The sequence below is a fragment of the Rhinoraja longicauda genome, chromosome 3 (genome assembly GCF_053455715.1).
Source record: "Rhinoraja longicauda isolate Sanriku21f chromosome 3, sRhiLon1.1, whole genome shotgun sequence".
NCBI lineage: Eukaryota > Metazoa > Chordata > Chondrichthyes > Rajiformes > Arhynchobatidae > Rhinoraja > Rhinoraja longicauda.
The window spans coordinates 36,749,561-36,771,028 of record NC_135955.1 but is presented as its reverse complement, the minus strand read 5'-3'; the positions used below and the strand labels follow the sequence as shown (position 1 = coordinate 36,771,028).

General features: G+C 43.9%; 1 protein-coding gene across 4 annotated transcripts in view; it reads right to left on the bottom strand.

Moving 5' to 3' along the window:
- The window catches only part of ttc39b (tetratricopeptide repeat domain 39B), a 132,991-nt gene that overhangs the window by 83,678 nt on the left and 27,845 nt on the right, over positions 1-21,468 (bottom strand). For all 4 annotated transcript variants that reach the window (XM_078395944.1, XM_078395946.1, XM_078395942.1 and 1 more), the window contains one exon: positions 3,219-3,253. In XM_078395944.1, coding sequence (XP_078252070.1) covers positions 3,219-3,253 — 35 coding nt within the window. The remainder of the gene's footprint in view (positions 1-3,218; positions 3,254-21,468) is intronic.

Sequence of the window (21,468 nt, the reverse complement as noted above, 5' to 3'; positions counted from 1 at the left end):
GATACAGCGCGGAAACGGGCCCTTCGGCCCACCGGGTCCGCCCCACCCAGCGATCCCAGCACATTAACACTATCCTACACACACTAGGGACAATTTTTACATTTGCCCAGCCAATTAACCTACATACCTGTACGTCTTTGAAGTGTGGGAAGAAACCGAAGATCTCGGAGAAAACCCAAGCAGGTCACGGGGAGAACATACAAACTCCGTACAGACGGCGCCCGTAGTCAGGATTGAACCCGAGTCTCCGGCGCTGCATTCGCTGTAAGGCAGCAACTCTACCACTGCGACACCGTGCCGCAGGGTGGGAAAATAGATAGAATCCCCCATAGTGCACGAGTGTCAGGATAACTAATCTTCTAATGTTATACAGCATAACCTATGTGACTAGAAGTTTCAGAAATTGAGAATTTATTTATTTGAAAATCCAACTCCTCATGCCAACACCCAAAGGCAAAAAAATAAACTTCAGTGCAGTACTGAGGTAGTGCTGCATTAATCAGAGGTACTTTCCCATGGGTGAGAACTCAAGTGATCACAAAAGATCTCATGCTCTAATTATAAGAAATGCAGGGGAGTGTATGCTTACTAATGTCTGAAAATATTGATCCTTCAACCAATGCTAACAATTAACAGTTAATGAGGTGATTGTTTCATTGTTTATGGTGAATATTGATCTAACATTGGTTGCTGCATTTCCTACAATATTTGCTATATTTGCCCAGTAGGAGAATCAAGAACCAGAGGATATAGGTTTCAGGTGAGGAGGGAAAGATTTAATTGGGCGGCATGGTGGTGCAGCGGTAGAGTTGCTGCCTTACAGCACTAGAGCCCCAGGTTCGATCCTGACTACGGGTCCTTGTCTTTACGGGTTTGTACGTTCTCCCCGTGACCTGCGTGGGTCTTCTCCAAGATCTTCAGTTTCCTCCCACACTCCAAAGGTTAATTGGCTTGGTATAAATGTAAATTGTCCTTAGTGTGTGTAGATAGTGTTGATGTGAGGGGATTGCTGGTCGGTGCAGACTCAGTGGGCCGAAGGGCCTGTTTCCGTGCTGTGTCTCTAAACTAAACTAGACCTAAGGGGCAAAGCTTTCACACGTAGGATGGTGGGTGAATGGAACAAGCTTCCAGCGGAGATAGTTGAGTCAGATACTACCTCGATGTTTAAGAAACATTTAGATAGGTATATGTCTAGGACAGGTTTAGAGGGATATGGGCGAAACACAGGCATGTGGTATGAGTGCAGATGGGACATGTTGGTTAGTGTGGGCAAGTTGGGCCGGAGGACCCGTTTCTTAGCCGAGGGAATTAAATGTAACATCTCTAAGTTCCACCGGGTGGCGTCCGCAATGGTTGCCTCGCCAACAGTCTGTCACTTTTTTGGTGTTTGATAGTATGTGTTAAATGTATGTTTTAGAGTTCTTTAGCTTGTTTTATGTGGGGGGTGGGTTGGGGGAAACCTTTTAAAATCTCTTACCTCGACGGAGATGCGATTTTTTTTTTCAGTATCGTACCTCCGTCCACACTGCGGCCTAACATCGAGGAATTGGCGGCCTTTGCTGGAGACCGACTGCGGGAGCTCCAACCGCAGGAGCCTGCGGACTTAACATCATGGAGCTCGCGATCCCTGTCAGGGATCGACTTTGGAGCTCCAACCGCGGAAGCCTGCGGACTTTAACATCTTGGAGCTTGTGCTCTCTGGTTAGAGACCAACTTCGGGAGCTCCGAGCCGCAGGAGCTTCGACTGCCCCGACGCGGGGACTTCGATCGCCCCGACTGTGGATGGTCCCGACCACAGAAGAATAAAGGGGAAGAATATTAGACTTTATTGCCTTCCATCACATTGAGGAATGTGGGGAATCTGCTGTGGTAGATGTTTATGTTAACTTTTATGTAGTTGTATGTCTTGTTGCTTTTTTTTTTAGTAAGGCTGTATGGTAATTCGAATTTCACTTCACCTTAATTGATACATGTGAAAATAAACTGACCTTGAAACCTTAAGTTTGCGGATGACACAGCCGGGTGGCAGTGTGAGCTGCAAGGAGGATGCTATGAGGCTGCAGGGTGACTTGGATAGGTTGGGTAAGTGGGCAGAAACATGGCAAATGCAGTATAATGTGGATAATGAGAGGTGATCCACTTTGGTGGCAAGAACTGGAAGGCAGATGAGACCCGAGGTGTGCTTGTACATCAGTCACTGAAAGTAAGCATGCAGGTACAGCAGGCAGTGAAGATAGCCATTGGCATGTTGGCCTTCATTGCAAGAGGATTTGAGTTTAGGAGCAAGGAGGTCCTACTGCAGTTGTAAACGGCCCTGGTGAGACCGCACCTGGAGTACTGTGTGCAGTTTTGGTCTCCTAATTTGAGGAAGGACATTTTTGCTATTGAGGGAGTGCAGCGTAGGTTCACCAGGTTAATTATGGCAGGACTGACGTATGATGAAAGAATGGGTCGATTGGGCTTGTATTCGCTGGAATTTAGAAGGATGAGAGGGGATCTTATAGAAACATATAAAATTCTTAAAGGATTGGACAGGGTAGATGCAGGAAAAATGTCCCCGATGTTGGGGGTCCACAACCAGGGGTCACAGTTTAAGAATGAGGGGTAGGCCATTTAGGAATGAGATGAGGAAAAGCATTTTCACCCAGAGTTGTGAATCTGTGGAATTCTCTGCCACAAACGGCCATGATCATATTGAATGGTGCTGGCAAAGGGCCGAATGGCCTACTCCTGCACCTATTTTCTATGTTTCTATATTCTGTTTCTATGATTCCATGCTGCATGACTCCATGTGAATAAAAAATTTACATTAGACTATTCTCGCAGAGATTTTCAAATAAACATCTGGTCATTAAATAAAACTTGACAAACACAATTGATTTAACAAAGGGCAATACAAGTACAGACGCGCCAAGCAAAGTGCTTCTTTTCTCACGATGTATCTCCTTTATTGCCGAAACAAAACTGATAAACAGCACATTATCATGTAATGCCAGTTTTTATTTAGCATAATTTTTTCACCCTCAATAACATTTTCATCCAATGTATTAATAAGAACAGATCCTAAGAATGCACTGAGAAAGAACAAAGTTGGGCTGAAGAAACTTTCAAATAATCTTTTTGCTTGAGCAAAAGACAACCTTGAGTTGTACTTGAACAAACATTTTTACTTGTGTTCCCCAATTTATTACTACATAATACAGTGGCAATGTACGTACATTGGAATGTCTTCAAATGCATCTTCATATTGATCCTGCAAAAATAAAGTACAGTAATGAACTTGATGAAGCTGATTAAGTTCAGTATACAAATTTATAAATGCTATTTTTCAGTGGAAGGAATATATTTTAACGGTAGATTAATATCTGATCGCTGCAATTTGTTATACTTCACAGATTAAGTTACATAACAAATATTAAAGGGTTCTCCAGAAATATTAATCTTATAAACTGGGCCTCTTTGTACCATAGATTTTGGACAAATTCCATGCATCTTCTAACAAAGCAGTAACTATTTCATGTTTCAATCCCCCCCTCTAAGCTTTGATCTGGAGAGATTCAGATTTCCTGTATCATTTACAACATCAATGTTCATCTCTCCTTTGCCAATCAAAATTGTTGCAACAATACACAATCTACCACCCTTGTTATCCTTCCTTAGGAGGCTGAGATAATCCGGCATGTCTCCAATCATTCTCACAAACCTCTGCAGATGCACCTTAGAAAGCATACTAAGATTTTGCAGAGTTGTGGATGTACCCACGTCCATCACACAGACCAGAGTCGCTACCATTGACTCCATCTATACTTCACGCTCGCTCAGGAAAGCAGCCAACATACTCAAAAATCTTTTTCATCCTGGTCATTCGTTCTTCTCCTCTCTTTCATCAGGCAAAAGATAGAGACGTTTGAAAGTACACACCACCAGACTCAGGAACTGCGAGGGTACTGTCCAATTCTTCACCACTTCATTGGACTTTGTCTCTGGAACTATTACGCTATAATGCATAGAACTATATTCTACACTTTATGTCTTCCCCTTACTCTACCTATAGCACCTGGGTTTGGCTTGATGTTTTTATGTGTGGTATTATCCAATTTGATTGGACACAAAGACTTCCACTGTACCACAGTATATGTGACATTAATAAATCCAAATCTAAAGTCAAGAGTCAAGTTGAGAGTGTTTAATTGTCATGTGTACCAACAACAGAACGATGAGATTCTTATTTGCAGCAGAATATCAGGTCTGTAGCTGCACCTGGGTCACTAATGTTCTCCAGGGAAGGAAACAAGCTAGCTTAACCAGTCTGGCTGGAATGTCAATCCAGATCCATCTACGCAGTTGATACGCCGATACACCAAAACAATATAAATACAAGGAACTGCAGATGCTGGTTTATACAAAAAGACACAAAGTTCTGGACTAACTCAGCGGGTCAGGCAACATATCTGGAGAACATGGATAGGTGACATTTTGGGTCTGAACACTTCTTCAGACCGATTGTAATGGGGAGGGGCGGGAAAGAGCTGCAAAAGAGGTGGAGGCAGGACAAAGTCTGGCATGTGATTGTTGAGTACAGGAGAGGGGAGCTTGATAAGCCGATGGTTGGACAAAGGCCTGAGAGGAAAAGACAAAAAGGGGAAGGAGACAAAAAAAAAAACTGGAAGGAGAATTAGTTACCTAAAATTAGGTGCATTCAATGTACATTCTCTCTTCTTCCCCATGAAAATAAAAGAACAACATTAGCTAATTTCCAGTCCTCCAGGACCTTGCTTGTGGCTAGAGAAAACGCCAAGGTCTTTGTCAAGGCTCCTGCAATCTCCCCATCACGTCCAGGGGATTTATCCAGCTTAATGCTCGCCAAGAACCCCCAACATCCCCTCCCTGTCAATCTCAAACTACTCTTGCATATTGGTATAGTCCACCTGATCCCACTCTCCTTCTCCATGTGAAAAAAGATGCAAAGTACTTGTTTAGTACCTCACCTACATCCCCAAGCACAAATTCCCTCTTTTATCTTTGAGCAGTCCTACCTTCTCCTTGGTTACCCTCTTGTTTATTTAATATGCCCAGGAAATTTTTCTCAAGCAATAAGTAGATGGCCTACGTGGACAGTTGGCAACACGGGACTTTCTATTAGGAAATGAGACAGGGCAGGTGACTTAAGTGTCAGTGTGGAACATTTTTAACAGTGACTAAAATTCCATTTGTTTTTAAATCGTTAATGATAAAGATCGGACTAGTTCACAAGTTAAAGTCAAGGCGCAAGTCGGTACTAGTCTAATTTTGATAGCATTGAACAGAAATTTGCAAAGGTTGATTGGGAGAGGCTGTTTATAAGCAGAGGGACAGCCAAGAAAGGTTTGAATGATGCAGAATGCTGTAAAGGAGATCCTGGTCTTTGTGGGTGAAGGAGTGTCCCTTATCATGGGGATAATGGTGGCACAATTGTTGAGTATAATTGATCCAGTGCCGCAGGATACTGGGCCTGAGAGTGAGAACATAAAGCAAATAAAAATCGTATATCACCCTTACAAGTTTCAGAGACTTGTAAGTCACAAGATGGCTCTGGAATACGGCCATGTATATGGTACAAATTGACTGGATAGCAGGCAGAACAAGCATTTATAATGGGAAAGAACTGCAGATGCTGGTTTAAATCGAAGGTAGACACAAAATGCTGGAGTAACTCAGCGGGACAGGCAGGATCTCTGGAGAGAAGGAATTCCTTCTCTCCAGAGATGCTGCCTGTCCCTCTGAGTTACTCCAGCATTTTGTGTCTACCAAGCATTTATAGTATCTTTGTTCCAGTCATACAGAACAGAAAAAAGGTCCTTCAGCTCAACTCGTCCATGCCACCAAGAGTATAGGAAGGAGATTGAGAACCTTGTGACCTGGTGTCAAGAGAACAGGAGATCAGGAAGCAAAGCGGTACATATCCCGCAACCGCATGAGATGCAACACCTGCCCTTTATTTAAACCACCCTCTCCCCAGGTACCATTCCCTGCAACCGCAGGAGATGCAACACCTGTCCCTATACCTCCTCCCTCAACTCTGTCCAGGGACCCCAACAGTCCTTTCAGGCCAGGTAGAGGTTCACTTCCTCCACCTCCAACCTCATCTACTGTATCCGTTGTTCAAGGTGTGGACTCTTATACATCAGCTAGATCAAACGTAGACTGGGTGATTGTTTCGCTGAACACTTTCACTCAGTCCGCCTGGGCTTACCTGATCTCCTGGTTGCCAAACACTTTATTTCCCCTTTCCATTCCCACACTGACCTTTCTGTCCTAGACCACCTCCATTGTCAGAGCGAGGCTAATCGCAAATTGGAGGAACAGCATCTCATATTTCGCTTGGGCAGTGGTTTGACTATTGATTTCTCAAGTAACCGCTGCACTCCCTCTGTCTCCACCTCCCCCCCCCCCCCCAAATTGCATCAGGTTCCCATTCTCACTTAGCAAACAGCTAACAATGGCCTGTTTCCTGATCATTGTTACTTTTTTGCATGTCATTCATTTGTTCTATTTCTCTCAACATTACTGTCTATATCTCTTGTTTCCCTTTTCCCTGACTAGTCTGAAGAAGGGTCTCAACCCGAAAACCTCACCATTCCTTCTCTCCGGAGATAGACAATAGGTGCAGGAGTAGGTCATTCGGCCCTTCGAGCCAGCACCGCCATTCAATGTGATCATGGCTGATCATTCTCAATCAGAAAAGTGCGAGTCTTTGGCGAGGAGGCTGAGGTGAGGAGGTTACAATTGTTTTAAGCCAGACACAAGGTAATGGCGGAAAAGTTGGTGCAGTGTGTTTCATATAACATATAACATATAACTACAGCATGGAAACAGGCCTGTCCGGCCCTACCAGTCCACGCCGACCATTCTCCCTGACCTAGTCTCATCTACCTGCACTCAGACCATAACCCTCCAATCCCCTCCTATCCATATACCTATCCAATTTACTCTTAAATAATAAAATCGAGCCAGCCTCCACCACTTCCACCGGAAGCCCATTCCATACAGCCACAACCCTCTGAGTAAAGAAGTTCCCCCTCATGTTACCCCTAAACCTTTGTCCCTCAATTCTGAAGCTATGTCCCCTTGTTGGAATCTTCCCCACTCTCAAAGGGAAAAGCTTACCCACGTCAACTCTGTCCGTCCCTCTCAAAACTCTGTCCGTCCCTCTCAAGTCCCCCCTCAACCTTCTACGCTCCAAAGAATAAAGACCCAACCTGTTCAACCTCTCTCTGTAGCCTAAGTGCTGAAACCCAGGCAACATTCTAGTAAATCTCCTCTGTACCCTCTCCATTTTGTCGACATCCTTCCTATAATTTGGCGACCAGAACTGCACACCATACTCCAGATTCGGCCTCACCAATGCCCTGTACAATTTCAACATTACATCCCAACTTCTATACTCGATGCTCTGATTTATAAAGGCAAGCATACCAAACGCCTTCTTCACCACGCTATCCACATGAGATTCCACCTTCAGGGAACAATGCACAGTTATTCCCAGATCCCTCTGTTCCACTGCATTCCTCAATTCCCTACCATTTACCCTGTACGTCCTATTTTGATTTGTCCTACCAAAATGCAGCACCTCACACTTATCAGCATTAAACTCCATCTGCCATCTTTCAGCCCACCCTTCCAAAAGGCCCAAGTCTCTCTGTAGACTTTGAAAATCTACCTCACTATCAACTACTCCACCTATCTTAGTATCATCTGCATATTTACTAATCCAATTTGCCACACCATCATCCAGATCATTAATGTAAATGACAAACAACAGTGGACCCAACACAGATCCTTGGGGCACTCCACTAGACACTGGCCTCCAACCTGACATACAATTGTCAACCGTTACCCTCTGGTATCTCCCATTCAGCCATTGTTGAATCCATCTTGCAACCTCACTATTAATACCCAACGATTTAACCTTCTTAATCAACCTTCCATGTGGAACCTTGTCAAATGCCTTACTGAAGTCCATATAGACAACATCCACAGCCTTGCCCTTATCAATTTCCCTGGTAACCTCTTCAAAAAATTCAAGAAGATTAGTCAAACATGACCTTCCAGGCACAAATCCATGTTGACTGTTTCTAATCAGGCCTTGATTATCCAAATAATTATATATATTGTCCCCAAGTATCTTTTCCATTAATTTTCCCACCACAGACGTCAAACTAATAGGTCTATAATTGCTAGGTTTACTTTTAGAACCTTTTTTAAACAAAGGCACAACATGCGCAATGCGCCAATCTTCCGGCACCATCCCTGTTTCTAATGACGTTTGAAATATTTCCGTCATAGCCCCTGCTATTTCTGCACTAACTTCCCTCAATGTCCTAGGGAATATCCTATCAGGACCTGGAGACTTATCCACTTTTATATTCTTCAAAAGTGTCCGTACCTCCTCTTCTTTAATCCTCCTAATTTCCATCACTACTCTACTTGTTTCGCTTACCTCACATAATTCAATATCCTTCTCCTCGATAAATACCGAAGAAAAGAAATTGTTTAATATCTCCCCCATTTCTTCCGGCTCAGCACATAGCTGTCCACTCTGACTCTCTAATGGACCAATTTTATCCCTCACTATCCTTTTGCTATTGACATATCTGTAGAACCCCTTGGGGTTTACTTTTACATTACTTGCCAAAGCAGCCTCATATCTTTTTTTCGCTTTTCTAATTTCCTTTTTAAGATTCCTTTTACATTCTTTATATTCCTCAAGAACCTCATTTACTCCCTGCCGCTTATATTTATTGTATATCTCCCTCTTTTTCCGAACCAAGTGTCCAATTTCCCTGGAAAACCACGGCTCTTTCAAATTATTATTCTTTCCTTTCCACCGAACAAGGACATAAAGACTCTGTACTCTCAAAATTTCACCTTTAAATATCCTCCATTTCTCTATTATATCCTTTTCATAAAACAACAATTTCCATTTCACTCCTTTTAAATCCTTTCTCATCTCCTCAAAATTAGCCTTTCTCCAATCCAAAATCTCAACCCTTGGTCCAGATTTGACCTTCTCCATAATGATATTGAAACTAATGGCATTATGATCACTAGACCCAAAGTGCTCCTCAACACATACCTCCGTCACCTGACCCATCTCATTTCCTAACAGGAGGTCCAACACTGCCCCGTCTCTGGTAGGCACCTCTACGTATTGCTGCAAAAAACTATCCTGCACACATTTTACAAACTCCAAACCATCCAGCCCTTTAACAGAATGTGATTCCCAGTCTATATACGGAAAATTGAAATCACCCACAATCACCACTCTGTGCTTACTACTAATATCTGCTATCTCCTTACATATTTGCTCTTCCAATTCTCGTTCCCTATTTGGCGGTCTATAATACACCCCTATAAGAGTTGCTAAACCTTTCTCATTTCTGAGTTCCACCCAAACAGCCTCCTTAATCGAGCCTTCTAGTCTGTCCTGCCAAAGCACTGCTATGATATCCTCCCTGACAAGCAATGCAACACCCCCACCTCTTGCCCCTCCGATTCTATCACATCTGAAACAATGAAATCCTGGAATATTTAATTGCCAATCGCAACCCTCCTGCAACCATGTTTCACTGATCGCCACAACATCATACTTCCAGATGTCAATCCAGGCTCTAAGCTCATCCACCTTTCTTACAATGCTCCTAGCATTAAAATATACACATTTAAGGGACCCATCATTTCTTATTCTCAGTTTATTTCTTTTCCCTTCTTTCTCTCCTACATATTGGGTCTGAGTGTTTCCCTTTTCTGCCTCCTGCCTCACACACTGCCTATTAGCTATCTGTGTTTGAGTCCCTCCCCCCAACCGTACTAGTTTAAAGTCTCCGCAGTTATTTTAGCAAATCTCCCCGCCAGGATATTGGTTCCCCTCGGGTTCAGATGCAACCCGTCCTTTTTGTACAGGTCATACTTCCCCCAGAAGAGGTCCCAATGATCCAGAAACTTGAAACCCTGCTCCCTGCACCAGTTCCTCAGCCACGTATTTATCCTCCACCTCACTCCATTCCTATTCTCACTATCGCGTGGCACAGGCAGTAAGCCTGAGATTATTACTTTGGAAGTCCTTTTTTTTAACTCTCTTCCTAGCCCCCTGAATTCTCCTTTCAGGACCTCTTCCCTTATCCTACCTATATTGTTGGTACCTATATGTACCACGACCTCTGGCTCCTCTCCCTCCCCTTTCAGGATATCCTGGACACGCTCAGACACATCCCGGACACCGGCACCAGGGAGGCAAACCACCATCCGGGTCTCCCGACTGCGTCCACAGAAACGCCTATCTGACCCCCTCACTATAGAGTCCCCTATTACTACTGCTCTCCTCTTCCTTTCCCTACCCTTCTGAGCAACAGGGCCGGACTCCTTGCCAGAGGCCCGGGCACCGTCGTTGCCCCCAGGTAGGCTGTCCCCCCCAACAGTACTTAAACAGGAGTACTTATTTCCAAGGGGTACAGCCACCGGGGTACTCCCTAGTCCCTGCCTCTGTTCCTTGCCCCCCCTAACAGTGACCCACTTGTCTACCTCCCGTGGTCTAGGAGTGACCACCTCCCTGTAACTCCTATCTATAACCTCCTCACTCTCCCTGATCAGACGGAGGTCATCAATCTGCCGCTCCAGGTTCCTAATACGGTCCCTTAGGAGCCCCATCTCGTCACACCTGGCGCAGATGTGGATGTCTGGAAGACTATCAGGCTCCCAGATTCCCCACATCTGACACCCAGAACAAAAAACTGCCCTGGCAGTCATACTCTCCAAACAAAGCCCCGCGCTCGGTTACTAAGCCTACCGCCCGGCCGCTACTCCAACCGCCCACCCAAAAGAACTGAGTGATCTCCTGGGAGAGGCGAAAAACCGGATTAAAAACCCAGGCCAATTTGGGAAAAAATCCGGGAAATTCCTCTCCGACCCCAAGCTCGGCGATCGAAACTAGTCCGGGAGATCACACAGGTCTTACTCCTTACTATCCCCACACAATCCCCACACACTACTTCCCAAGCAACACAGCTTGGTGCTGCTTGCTGCTGCTACTGCTGCTGCTACTGCTGCTGCTTGCTGCTGCTACTGCTGCTGCTGCTGCTGCTTGCTGCTGCTGCTGCTACTGCTGATTGCTGCTGCTACTGCTGATTGCTGCTGCTGCTGCTGCTACTGCTGATTGCTGCTGCTACTGCTGATTGCTGCTGCTACTGCTGATTGCTGCTGCTACTGCTGATTCCTGCAGGATGTGGGAAGACAGGGACGTCGCTAGAGCTTCTGGGAACTACACCTGCAAGAACTGTGTCCAGGTGCAGCTCCTGAAGGGACGTGTGGTGAAGTTGGAGAGGCAGTTGGATGACCTCAGGGCCATCCGGGAATGCGAGAGTTTCCTCGACAGGACCTATTGTGAGGATGTCACGCCAAGGGTCCAGGTCGAGCGAAGGTGGGAGACTGTTTCAGGGGGGAGTGGACGAGGACTACAGGAGACCCCAGTGGCTGTGCCTATTGCAAATAGGTATACCCTCTTGGGAACTGTCGGGGCAGAAGAAGGTTCCAGTCCGAGTGGCGGACCTGTTGGCAAGGATACTCGACAGGGGAGACCGAAGTCAGGAAGAGCCGTAGTGGTCGGTGACTCCATCGTCCGAGGGACGGACAGAAGATTCTGTGGCAGCAGGAGGGACTTGAGGATGGTCTGTTGCCTCCCTGGTGCCAGGGTTCAACACATCACGGACCGGCTTCAGAAAATCCTAGTGAGGGAAGGCGATCAACCTGAAGTCGTTGTGCATGTGGGCACGAATGACGTCGGGCGGAAGAGGAAGGAGGTGCTACAGCGGGAGTTTAGAGAGTTGGGAAAAACGCTGAGAAGTAGGACGTCGAAGGTGGTTATCTCTGGACTGCTACCGGTACCTCGTGCTGGTGAGGCCAGGAACAGAGAGATAGAGGGTATGAATATATGGCTGAGGGGCTGGTGCAGAGAGCAGGGATTTAGATTTCTGGACCACTGGGATCTCTTCTGGGCTAGGGGTGACTTGTACAAAAGGGACGGGTTACATCTTAACAGCAGGGGGACAAACATTCTGGCAGGCAGGTTTGTTAGTGCGACACCTGTGGCTTTAAACTAAGTAGTAGGGGGGAGGGGTTGACAAATTGTGAATATGAAGATGAGGTAAAAAAAGGGAATACAGGAGATATTGCAAAAGACTCTCGGAAGAAGGGGAACAGAAGTTCTAGAGGGGAAAAGAAATTAAGGGCAGGGCCAATTGTGACCGATGTGAGAGGGGAGGTAAATACAGAAGTTAAAGTGTTGTACTTAAATGCGCGTAGTATAAAAAATAAAGTGGATGAGCTTGAGGCTCAGTTAGTCATGGGCAAGTATGATGTTGTAGGGATCACTGAGACATGGCTACAAGAGGACCAGGGCTGGGAACTGAATATTCAGGGGTACACAACGTATAGAAAAGACAGACAGGAGGGCAGAGGGGGTGGGGTTGCTCTGATGGTAAGGAATGATATTCATTCCCTTGCAAGGGGTGACATAGAATCAGGAGATGTTGAATCAATATGGATAGAAATGAGAAATTGTAAGGGTAAAAAGACCCTAATGGGAGTTATCTATAGGCCCCCAAACAGTAGCCTCGACATAGGGTGCAAGTTGAATCAGGAGATAAAATTGGCATGTCAAAAATGTAATGCTACGGTGGTTATGGGAGATTTCAACATGCAGGTAGACTGGGAAAATCAGGTTGGAAATGGACCCCAGGAAAGAGAGTTTGTAGAGTGCCTTCGAGATGGATTCTTAGAACAGCTTGTACTGGAGCCTACCAGGGAGAAGGCAATTCTGGATTTAGTGTTGTGTAATGATCCTGATCTGATAAGGGGACTAGAGGTAAAAGAGCCATTAGGAGGCAGTGATCACAACATGATAAGGTTTACTCTGCAAATGGAAAGGCAGAAGGGAAAATCGGTAGTGTCAGTATTACAGTATAGCAAAGGGGATTACAGAGGCATGAGGCAGGAGCTGGCCAAAATTGACTGGAAGGAGGCCCTAGCAGGGAAGACGGTAGAACAGCAATGGCAGGTATTCCTGGGAATAATGCAGAGGTTGCAGGATCAATTTATCCGAAAGAGGCGGAAAGACTCTAAGGGGAGTAAGAGACACCTGTGGCTGACAAGGGAAGTCAAGGACAGCATAAAAATTAAGGAGAGGAAGTATAACATAGCAAAGAAGAGTAGGAAGACAGAGGATTGGGACAAAAGTTAACTAAAAAGGCAATACGGGGAGAAAAGATGAGGTACGAGGGTAAACTAGCCAATAATATAAAGGAGGATAGCAAAAGTTTTTTTAGGTACGTGAAGAGAAAAAAAATAGTCAAGGCAAATGTGGGTCCCTTGAAGACAGAAACAGGGGAATTTATTATGGGGAACAAAGAAATGGCAGACGAGTTAAACCGTTACTTTGGATCTGTCTTCACTGAGGAAGATACACACAATCTCCCAAATGTTCTAGGGGCCGGAGAACCTAGGGTGATGGAGGAACTGAAGGAAATCCACATTAGGCAGGAAATGGTTTTGGGTAGACTGATGGGACTGAAGGCTGATAAATCCCCAGGGCCTGATGGTCTGCATCCCAGGGTACTTAAGGAGGTGGCTCTAGAAATAGTGGAAGCATTGGAGATCATTTTTCAATGTTCTATAGATTCAGGATCAGTTCCTGTGGATTGGAGGATAGCAAATGTTATCCCACTTTTTAAGAAAGGAGGGAGAGAGAAAACGGGTAATTATAGACCAGTTAGTCTGACATCAGTGGTGGGGAAGATGCTGGAGTCAATTATAAAAGACGAAATTGCTGAGCATTTGGATAGCAGTAACGGGATCATTCCGAGTCAGCATGGATTTACAAAGGGGAAATCATGCTTGACAAATCTACTGGAATTTTTTGAGGATGTAACTAGGAAAATTGACAGGGGAGAGTCAGTGGATGTGGTGTACCTCGACTTTCAGAAAGCCTTCGACAAGGTCCCACATAGGAGATTAGTGGGCAAAATTAGGGCACATGGTATTGGGGGTAGGGTACTGACATGGATAGAAAATTGGTTGACAGACAGAAAGCAAAGAGTGGGGATAAATGGGTCCCTTTCGGAATGGGAGGCAGTGACCAGTGGGGTACCGCAAGGTTCGGTGCTGGGACCCCAGCTATTTACGATATACATTAATGACTTAGACGAAGGGATTAAAAGTACCATTAGCAAATTTGCAGATGATACTAAGCTGGGGGGTAGTGTGAATTGTGAGGAAGATGCAATAAGGCTGCAGGGTGACTTGGACAGGTTGTGTGAGTGGGCGGATACATGGCAGATGCAGTTTAATGTAGATAAGTGTGAGGTTATTCACTTTGGAAGTAAGAATAGAAAGGCAGATTATTATCTGAATGGTGTCAAGTTAGGAGGAGGGGGAGTTCAACGAGATCTGGGTGTCCTAGTGCATCAGTCAATGAAAGGAAGCATGCAGGTACAGCAGGCAGTGAAGAAAGCCAATGGAATGTTGGCCTTCGTAACAAGAGGAGTTGAGTATAGGAGCAAAGAGGTCCTTCTACAGTTGTACCGGGCCCTGGTGAGACCGCACCTGGAGTACTGTGTGCAGTTTTGGTCTAAGAATTTGAGGAAGGATATTCTTGCTATGGAGGGCGTGCAGCGTAGGTTCACTAGGTTAATTCCCGGAATGGCGGGACTGTCGTATGTTGAAAGGCTGGAGCGATTGGGCTTGTATACACTGGAATTTAGAAGGATGAGGGGGGATCTTATTGAAACATATAAGATAATTAGGGGATTGGACACATTAGAGGCAGGAAACATGTTCCCAATGTTGGGGGAGTCCAGAACAAGGGGCCACAGTTTAAGAATAAGGGGTAGGCCATTTAGAACGGAGATGAGGAAGAACTTTTTCAGTCAGAGAGTGGTGAAGGTGTGGAATTCTCTGCCTCAGAAGGCAGTGGAGGCCAGTTCGTTGGATGCTTTCAAGAGAGAGCTGGATAGAGCTCTTAAGGATAGCGGAGTGAGGGGGTATGGGGAGAAGGCAGGAACGGGGTACTGATTGAGAGTGATCAGCCATGATCGCATTGAATGGCGGTGCTGGCTCGAAGGGCTGAATGGCCTACTCCTGCACCTATTGTCTATTGTCTATTGTCTATAGTACCCCATTCCTGCCTTCTCCCCATACCCCCTGACTCCGCTATCCTTAAGAGCTCTATCTAGCTCTCTCTTGAATGCATTCAGAGAATTGGCCTCCACTGCCTTCTGAGGCAGAGAATTCCACAGATTCACAACTCTCTGACTGAAAAAGTTTTTCCTCATCTCCGTTCTAAATGGCATACCCCTTATTCTTAAACTGTGGCCCCTGGTTCTGGACTCCCCCAACATTGGGAACATGTTTCCTGCCTCTAACGTGTCCAACCCCTTAATAATCTTATATGTTTCAATAAGATGCTGCCTGACCCGCTGAGTTACTCCAGGTTTTAGTGCCTATCTTCAGTACATATCCCGGTTTGCATTGATGGCACTGAAGTAGAGATGGGTGAAAGCTTCAAATTCCTCGGAGTAAATATCACCAACAACTTGGCCTGGACCACCCGTATTGAAGTAATGGCCAAGAAAGCACACCAACGCCTCACTAACTTCCACAGTTGTCCCGTAAAAAGCATTTTATCAGGATACATCACAGCATAGTTTGGGAACAGCTCCATCCAAGACCACAAAAAATTGCATAGAATTGTGGATGCAGCCCAGACCATCACACAAACTAACTTCCCTTCCATTGACTCCATTTACACCTCACGCTGCCTCAGCATGGCCACCAGCATAATCAAGGACGAGTAGCATCCCAGCCTCTCCCTCTTCTCCCCTCAGGCAAAAGATAGAAGTGTGAAACCGCACAGCTCTAGATTCAGTGACATTTTCTTCCCTGCTGTTATTAGGCAACTGAATCATCCTACCAACAACTGGAGAGCAGTCCTGGGCTACAATCAACCTCATTGGAGACCCATGGACTATCTTTGATCAGACCTTACTGGACTTTATCTTGCACTAAACATCATTCATGTTATTCCCTTTATCATGTATCTGTACACTGTGGATGGCTTGATTGTAATCATGTATTGCATTTCCATGTAGCATGCAACCAAAGGTTTTCACTGTACTTCAGTGCACGTGACAATAAACTACACTGATACTCAGACACAAGATGCCCAATCTAAGCTAGTCCCATATGCCCACATTTGACCCATATCCTTCACAACCTTTCTTATCCACGTACCTGTCCTAGTCTCTTATAAATGTTGTTATAGTATTTGTTTCAACTACCTCCTCTGGCAGTTCGTTTCATATACTCACCACCCTCTGTGTGAAAGGTAGCCCCTCATTTGTATTAAATCTTGTCCCTCTCACCTTAAACCCATGTCTTCTGGTTCATGATTCCCCTACTCTAAATAAAAGACTGTGCATTCACCCTATCTATTTCGCTCACGATTTCATATACCTCTATAAGATCATCCCTTAGCCTACTCTGCTCCAAGGAATAGTCTTAGCCTGCCTAACCTCTCCCTCTAGCTCCCCTCAAGTTCTGGCAACATCCTCACAAATCTTCTCTGTTCTCTTTCCAGCTTAATAACATCCTTCCTCCAGCAGAGTGACCAAAACTGCACACCATTACTCCAAGTGTAGCCTCAACAACGTCCTGTACAACTGCAACATAACGTCCTTCAATACCTTGACTGTCAACATATATTCAATACCTTGACTGTCAAAGGTTAATGTACCAAAGGTCCTCTTGACCACCCTATGTATCAATGACAGGGAATTATGTGCCTGTACCCCTGATTAACAGAGATATTGAGGCGCTGGTCAGAAAAAAGATGAAGTTTAATGTCAGGTATGGGCAATTGGGATCAAACAAAATCCCTTCGGGAGTGTAAGGGATGTTGAGAGATGATTCTGATCATTAACTGTGCAGGTCTGAAGAAGGGTCTCAAACCTAAACATCACCCATTCCTTCTCTCCAGAGATGCTGCCTGTCCCACTGAGTTACTCCAGCATTTTGTGTCCATCTTCGATTTAAACCAGCATCTGCAGTTCTTTCCTACACAGGTCCTGCCCTAGCTTGACAGAACAATGTCCAATACCTCACACTTGTCAGTTAATTATCATGCACCTAACCAATTGATCCTAATAAGTCTGTGCCCATCCAAATGCTGGTAAAACATAGTGGGATGACATAGAACTAGTGGGATAATATGGAACTAGTGTGAACAGGTGATCAAAGTTCGGTGTGGACTCGATAGGCCTGTTTTCATACTGTATCTTTGAATTTTAAAAATTCTTGTTGGTAAGAATCCCCTCCAACAACTTTCCCACTTAAATAATGGCACAACATCTGCCACTCTCTCATCTTCCAGATGCTCACCTATTGCTAAAGATGATGCGAATATCTTGCCAAGGCTTCTGCAATTTCCGCCCTAGCTTCCCACAAGGTCGAACGATGTACTTGGTCAGGCCCTGGGGATTTATCCACCTTCATCTGCTTTAAAACTTCTCATTCCTCTTTGGTAAGTTGCATAGGATTCAAGACATCGCAACTCCTTTCCCCAATTCCTCAGCTTCCATGATTTTGCATAGGTTCATGATACTTGAGGTGAGAGTGGCGAGTCGCCATTTTGAGAGTAGAGCAAGCCATGCATTTTGGAAAATTAAACGGGAGGGGTTGAGAAAAGAACTGCTTGCTGGTCAATAAAGGGTTTTTTATCCAGGGGAAAAGGTCATTTTAAAAGAAGGCAGTTGATTGGTTCAATTTAATTCCATATCTAAGTACTTTGAACAGTAAACAACCTCTCTTTACTTTTTCTCTTTAAATAAAAATGTTTGCCATCTCTAATTGATGGAAAAGGTCACATGGCTCAGGGCTGCTTGTCAGATCATCTGTGGACAACTCAATTTCCACACTTCTGACATCACAGTGCCTATAATTACTGGATGGTGTGTTGTCGTTCTTTCAACAATTGGACTACATGGATACAAAGTCGCATGATCAGCCTCACTCCCCATTCAAAGCCTTGAATTTATTTTTGTCACAGAACACATTCATATCCTAATTGGTTAATCTTAGCCAGTGCAAAAGAAAAAATATTATGCTTGTTGTCAACAGATTCATTCAGCATCTCTCTTATGCAGCATCTCCCCCAAGTCTACCAAAGTGGAAAAATGTTCCATTGCCAGACCTGATAATTTCCACCTAGTTGAGCATTCCAAAAAATTGAATTAAAAAAATTATTTCTTTACAATCGTAGAACACATTAACTGTTGTGCTAGGGTTTGAGGAGTGGTTACTTTACCATCAATAAGACAGCATGGAATTATTTTCATCTTCCATGTTTATTATTTTGAAAAAAAATATTGGATATAGACATTTTTCAATATTCCATTTGAACTTGGGGTATGTTATACTTAAAAAGGGTTAACTGAAGGTACACCTACATTGGTCTTTAGGAAATCATATAAAATTATGATTAACTTGTAGATTCACTTCGCTTCTGAATGCACAATTTTGCTGATAGAGGTCTTGCAACCAGAAGTTAAGTGGCAAATAACTTTTATATGATACTCAAGGCTGTTTTCTGTTTCTCCAGCTAACATGTAATTCACAAATGTAAATAGTGCATGCAACTAGAATATTACAGAAATACTTTGATTTGCTTTTTCTATAATGCAAGTCTAATAATCGTTGCGAATCCCACAGAGACAACACATTTCTCCAAAGCAGCCTCAGGGGTTGGCTGAGTAATCAGTAAACAACAGGTATCATCAAAACAGTTCTTATCCAGGTACTTCAGACACATGCCAAAAATGAATGTTAATGTTTTTATTATTTCAAAACATACATTATTCTCAAAAAATAAATTCAGAAGTATCTGCATACCTCCTTTAATCTTTCCCTGTGACCTTAAAATTATGCCATCTAGTTTTTGACATTTCTACCCTGGGAAAAAAAGTTTCTGTCTATCCTTTCTAAGCCTCTCATAATTTTGTATACTTCTATCAAGATTTCTCTCAAACTCAGACATTCCAGAGAAAACAATTCAAGTTTGTCCCACCTCTCCTTATAGCAATTACCTTTTAATCCAGGTGGCATTCTGGTAAACTTCTTCTGTGCCCTCTCCAAAGCGACCACATTCTTCCCATTATCGGGCGACCAGAAATGCACACAATGCATCAAATGCGGCCTAACCAATATTTTAAAGATGTTTGGGAAAGAACCTCCACAAACGGTATTTCATCTCAGATCTTCCAAAATCAAAGATCCATTCGCGCAGGAGACCAAGGGGTGATTTTATGGAGGTGAGCAGAATAGATAGGGCACGGGGATCAAGAACTAGAGATCATAGGTTTAAGGTGAGGAGGGGTAAGATTTAATTGGAAACTGAGGGCAACATTTTCCACACATAGGGCATATTTACATGGAACGAGCTGCCAGAGCAAGCAGTTGAGGCAGGTACAACATTTAAAAAGACACGGACAGGTACTTTGACAGGAAAGATTGAGAGAGATACAGCCCACATGTGGGCAAATGAGACTAGCTCAGATGGGGCACCATTGGTCGGCATGAACGAGTTGGCCAAAGAGCCTGTATATGTGCCGTATGACTCTATGAAATAAGCAATGATCTTATTTCCAGTGCAGTCATCACAAGGGAGCTTGTGATGCGTCTGTAGAGTCTTCCATGTACAAATGGTTGATAGGGGTATCTTTCTCACCATTACCCAAGCAAGGTCTTGGAATCATAGAAGCATTTAGCAGAGAAACAGGCCATTCAGGCCACTTCACCCATGCAGACCATTTTCCCACATTAGGCCCATATTCCTTTATTATTTTAATCCTGTCCAAAAGCCTTTAACACACTTCCTCTGGCAGTTTGATCCAGAACCACTCTCGCCATTAAAAACACACCCCTTGGATCTCCAGTTCTTTGTGTTTGATTGAACCTTGGGGATAATGCATTTTTCCAAACAAAATAACAGCCTGCTTGGGGAACTATTTCACTGGATCCATTATCTCCTTTGTTTACAGTGCTGCAATGATATTTTGTAAAATTATTTCCAGATGAGTGGCTAACTAGGTCACTTCACAGGGCAGTTGACATCACATCAGAATAGGGCTGCACCAATGTAAAGGTAAGACTGGATAAGTAATGTTGGCTTCCTTCCCTACAGAACATCAGTAAACCAAAAAGATATTTGCTATTCATCATCTATATTACAGTGCCCTCAATAATGTTTGGGACAAAGACCCATCATTTATTTATTTGCCTCTGTATTCCACAATTTGAGATTTGTAATTTTAAAAAAATCAAATGTGGTTAAAGTGCACATTGTCAGATTTTATTAAAGGCCATTTATATACATTTTCGTTTGACCATGTAGAAATTAGAGCTGTGTTTATACATAGTCACCCCATTTCAGGGCACCATAATGTTTGGGACGAGTGGCTTCACAGGTGTTTGTAATTGCTCAGGTGTGTTTAATTGCCTCCTTAGTGCAGGTATACGAGAGCTCTCAGCACCTAGTCTTTCCTCCAGTCTTTCCATCACCTTTGGAAATTTTTATTGCTGTATATCAACATGAGGACCAAAGTTGTGTCAATGAAAGTCAAAGAAGCCATTATGAGACTGAGAAACAAGAATAAAACTATTGGAGTCATCGGCCAAACCTTAGGCTTTCCAAAATCAACTGTTTGGAACATCATTAAGAAGAAAGAGAGCACTGGTGAGCTTACTAATCGCAAAGGGACTGGCAGCTAAAAAATGGTAAATTCTTGAGTGGCCAAGTCAATCACCCGATCTGAACCCAATTGAGCATGCCTTTTATATGCTGAAGAGAAAACTGAAATCTATCTAGCCCCCAAAACAAGCATAAGCTAAAGATGGCTGCAATACAGGCCTGGCAGAGCATCACCAGAGAAGACACCCAGCAACTGGTGATGTCCATGAATCGCAGACTTCAAGCCGTCATTGCATGCAAAGGATATGCAACAAAATACTAAACATGACTACTTTCATTTACATGGCATTGCTGTGTCCCAAACATTATGGTACCCTGAAATGGGGGGACTATGTATAAACACTGCTGTAATTTCTACATGGTGAAACCAAAATGTTTAAAAATGGCCTTTAATAAAATTTAGTTTAAACTATACTAGTCTAAACACTTGGAATGTAGAACATAGCTCATCAAGCTTAGGCGAGCTCTTTTTGAAAAGTTATACTGTTAGCCTCACTACCCTGCTCCTTCTCCATGGTACTGTAAATTTTCCTTATCAGATATATTATTACACTTTTAAATTTGCTTCCACCACACTTTTAAACAATGTACTGTAAATCGTAAAAACTGGCTGCATTAAAAATCTCATCTATCCT